The sequence below is a fragment of the Phoenix dactylifera genome, chromosome 13 (genome assembly GCF_009389715.1).
Source record: "Phoenix dactylifera cultivar Barhee BC4 chromosome 13, palm_55x_up_171113_PBpolish2nd_filt_p, whole genome shotgun sequence".
Lineage (NCBI taxonomy): Eukaryota > Viridiplantae > Streptophyta > Magnoliopsida > Arecales > Arecaceae > Phoenix > Phoenix dactylifera.
In genome coordinates, this window is record NC_052404.1 from 71,049 (window position 1) to 74,541 (window position 3,493).

A 3,493-nucleotide genomic window follows, 5' to 3' on the forward strand; every position below is an offset into this window, starting at 1 on the left:
ACAATAATATTATTCAAGAAAATGTTTACAAATGACCGTCCAAATGAAACGGTATATCCAAAGGAAGTAAGTTTAGAAACAGATATCAAGTTTCTTGAAAATCCAGGTACATAGAAGGTATTTTCTAGATACAAAATATGACCAATCTTTAAGGTCAATTTGAACGTTCCAACAGCTTCCACATGTGAATGCATCTTATTTCCCATTATGATGCTTCATTCACTTTCCGTTGGAATTCTTTTGTTCAACAATCCCTGCAAAGTATTACATACATGGATAGTAGCACCAGAGTCAATCCACCATGTGTTATGAGGTACATCAATAAAATTTGATTCATAACACACTAAGAAAAGAGAAGTACCTTTTTTTTGAGCCATTTCTTGTACTTGGTGCAGTCCTTTTTCAAATGTCCCTGATTCCTATAGAAGAAGCACTTTATTTGCTTTTTGTCAGTCACTTTGGCTGACACTTTCATTTTCTTCTTCTTAACAGGAATATGATGACTGGTATCGTCGACCTCTTTATGTCCTTTTCCCTTATGAGAGGTGAGATAAACACTCTCTTGCCTCTCTTGTTTTATTCTCTGCTCCTCATCAATACACATGGCTAGAAGTTGATTCATAGTCTATTTTTCTGTATGTATGTTGTATGAGATCTTAAATGGTGCATACTCCATAGGCAGAGAATTAAGAACAAAGTGTACAAGAAAAGTCTCTGACATGTCTACTTCCAATGATTTTAATTGGGCAGCGATGTCACGTAATTCCATAATGTGCTCGCGTATGCCACCATTATCATTATACTTTAAGGAAGCAAACCTCGATATTAAGGTGCTGGCTAGGGCTTTCTTTGAACTCACAAATTGCTCTTCTACTGCTGTTAAGAATTCTTTTGCAGTTTTGCAATCAGGAATTGAGCCCCTTATCTTTCTGGAGATATGATTTTGTATGAGTAAAAGACTTAAGCGGTTTGACCGCTCCCATCTCTCATACAACTTTTTCTCCTCTGGCATAGTTTTCTCCATGGGGACGGGTGGCATATCCTCACGAAGTGCCAAATCAATATCCATGCACCCTAAAGTAAATGTCAGTCTTTCTTTCCATTCCGAGAAATTTGAACCATTAAGTATTGGGATGCATGATGTGGATTGTGAAAAAACTGTCAGAAACAAAGCTGCAAAACATATGCTTACTATCAATATGCATGCTATAATTACGCTAAAACCTTATCTAAATCACTAACCCATATTAGCAATTTAGTGAGTAAATCAAAATTAACTTTATATGATTTATCCCTTTATGATAAAACTAATGCATTAAGTGTGATATTTAATGAACTTTATATATCTAGTTAGAAAAATCCAAAGAATAACAGCCAAATCAGCTCCAGATCGGTGGTGGAGCATTAGGTTCACTTAAGTACCAGCCTTTCTTAGGCATGTATGCCTTTTTGACAAGCTTTTCTTATACACCGTTATTCAATGTATAAAATTTTACTAGATACTGTTCAATATTAATGAAGAATTCAAGACCTTTGGGCAACAAGATTTCATCATAAATATCATACTAATAACATTATTTCATCCCATCATTAACTTTGTATAATGACTTCCTTTTGGGGCCGGTTCATTATATATGATGCAATTATTCAATTTCATGAGATGGTGATGAAAGACTCTTTATTAATTAAATTAAATTAAAGCATTCTAAAATTTATGAGATGCTTTGGCTCGTCACCACAAATATGCAAAAAATTTAATCATTTTTTATATCTTTTCCTACATAAGATGCTTTGGCTCGTCTCATGCATATATCACCCTTTTATCATGAAAATATGAATAACATAAACTATCATGTATCATCATAAGAAAGCATCTAAATTGATCATTTATGTAATAAATTCATTACAAGGACCAATATGTAATAATCGGTGTACTGTTCTGTAATAAACCCTAAGTATAGGGATCAAATAAATATATTTAGAGCACCTTTTCTGTATTTTAACTTTTGTCTGGGGACCGTTTATGAATTTCTGAAGTTCCTTTTTCAGAATAACATATTGTCAGGGGTTTAATTGTAAAAGGCCTAATTTAAGCCAAAAGGATTCGGGTTTCGGGTTGCGAGTCAAAACCCAATAACCCGAAACCTGTTAATCCCTTCACCTTTTATATATATATATATATATATATATATATATATATATATATATATATATATATAAATGGATTTGGATTTCGGGTTGGAACCCAAAACCCGAAACCCGATCCACTTACTTCATCTTCCCCAAACGAGGCTGATCGAAAGAAGAGGAGGCGGCCAAAACCGGTGATCTCCTCCCATCCTTTCGGTGGTGCAACCGCCGCCGCCGGCCGCACAGAGGCCGGGAACACGGCCGCAGGCCGCGGGGACAGCCGCAGGGTGGGGCCGGAGGCCGGTCGGCCGCGGGGTTCGGCCGCAGGGTGCGGCCGCAGCCCGCGGTTGCGGGCTGCAGGGGCGTCGGCCGCAGGCCTTGCTGCGGGCGCCGTGGGAGGCGCGGCTGGCGCCGCTGGCAGCGGCCATGGCCGCTTAGCGGCGGGCCGCAGGACAAGGAGGCCGAGTCCTTCCTTTCCTCTTTTTTTTATTTCCTTTCCTCCGCCCGCGGTGGCCATGGCGGCCACGGGGAGTCGCAACCGCTGCGGGCGCGCCGGGGCGGCGGGCCGCAGGGGCTGCCGGGGAGTCGGGCCTGGGACGGTGGCCCTGTTGGCCACCAGTTGGACGGTGGCCCTGTATTTTAGAATCCATCTTCTTTGATATGGAATGATTTATCTTAATATATTATAAATTATATTTTGACTCGCTGATTCTACGGAGAGCGAGCTTTTTGAAAAGGAGTCTAACAGGGGGCTATGTACGACTTTGTACAAGGTGACGGCGAAAATTCTCGCTACTAGATTGAGGGGTGTGCTTCCTAGGCTTATTTGCCCGGAGCAGGGAGCTTTTTTGGAGGGGCGGAGTATATCTGACAATATACTCATTGCTCAGGAGTTTATGTTTGATCTTAGCAGAGCTCTGATGAGGAGAAGCTTGATAGGGATCAAGCTTGATATGGAGAGGGCATATGACAGGATGAGGTGGGATTTTGTGCAGCAATCCTTGCGAATGTTTGGGGTCCATGAGACATGGATCAGGTGGGCCATGGGCTGTATCAGGGTGCCCTCCTTTGCTATTTTGGTGAACGGCACGCCCTCCTGTTTCTTCGCGTCGTCTAGGGGTTTGCGACAGGGCTGCCCCCTCTCTCCACTGTTGTTTATTATCTGTGCGGATGCATTGTCTAGATTCTTGCGGCAGGCAGTGGCTAGTCAGGAGCTGGAGGTTTATAGACCGGTGGAGGGAGCAGTGGCGATCTCCCATCTGTTATTCGCGGATGATTGCCTGCTTTTAGCCAGGACTTCTAGGCAGTCGGCTCGAGTTATAGGTCAGATTCTTCGGGATTACTGTGCTCTGTCAGGTCAGCA

At 42.1% G+C, this 3,493-nt stretch overlaps 1 protein-coding gene across 1 annotated transcript; it reads right to left on the reverse strand.

Moving 5' to 3' along the window:
• Positions 1 to 625: 625 nt before the first annotated feature.
• On the reverse strand, positions 626 to 1,069 carry LOC120112929. Its single transcript, XM_039133141.1, has one exon. It carries the CDS (start codon positions 1,067 to 1,069, stop codon positions 626 to 628), a length of 444 nt encoding a protein of 147 aa, XP_038989069.1.
• Positions 1,070 to 3,493: the final 2,424 nt, after the last annotated feature.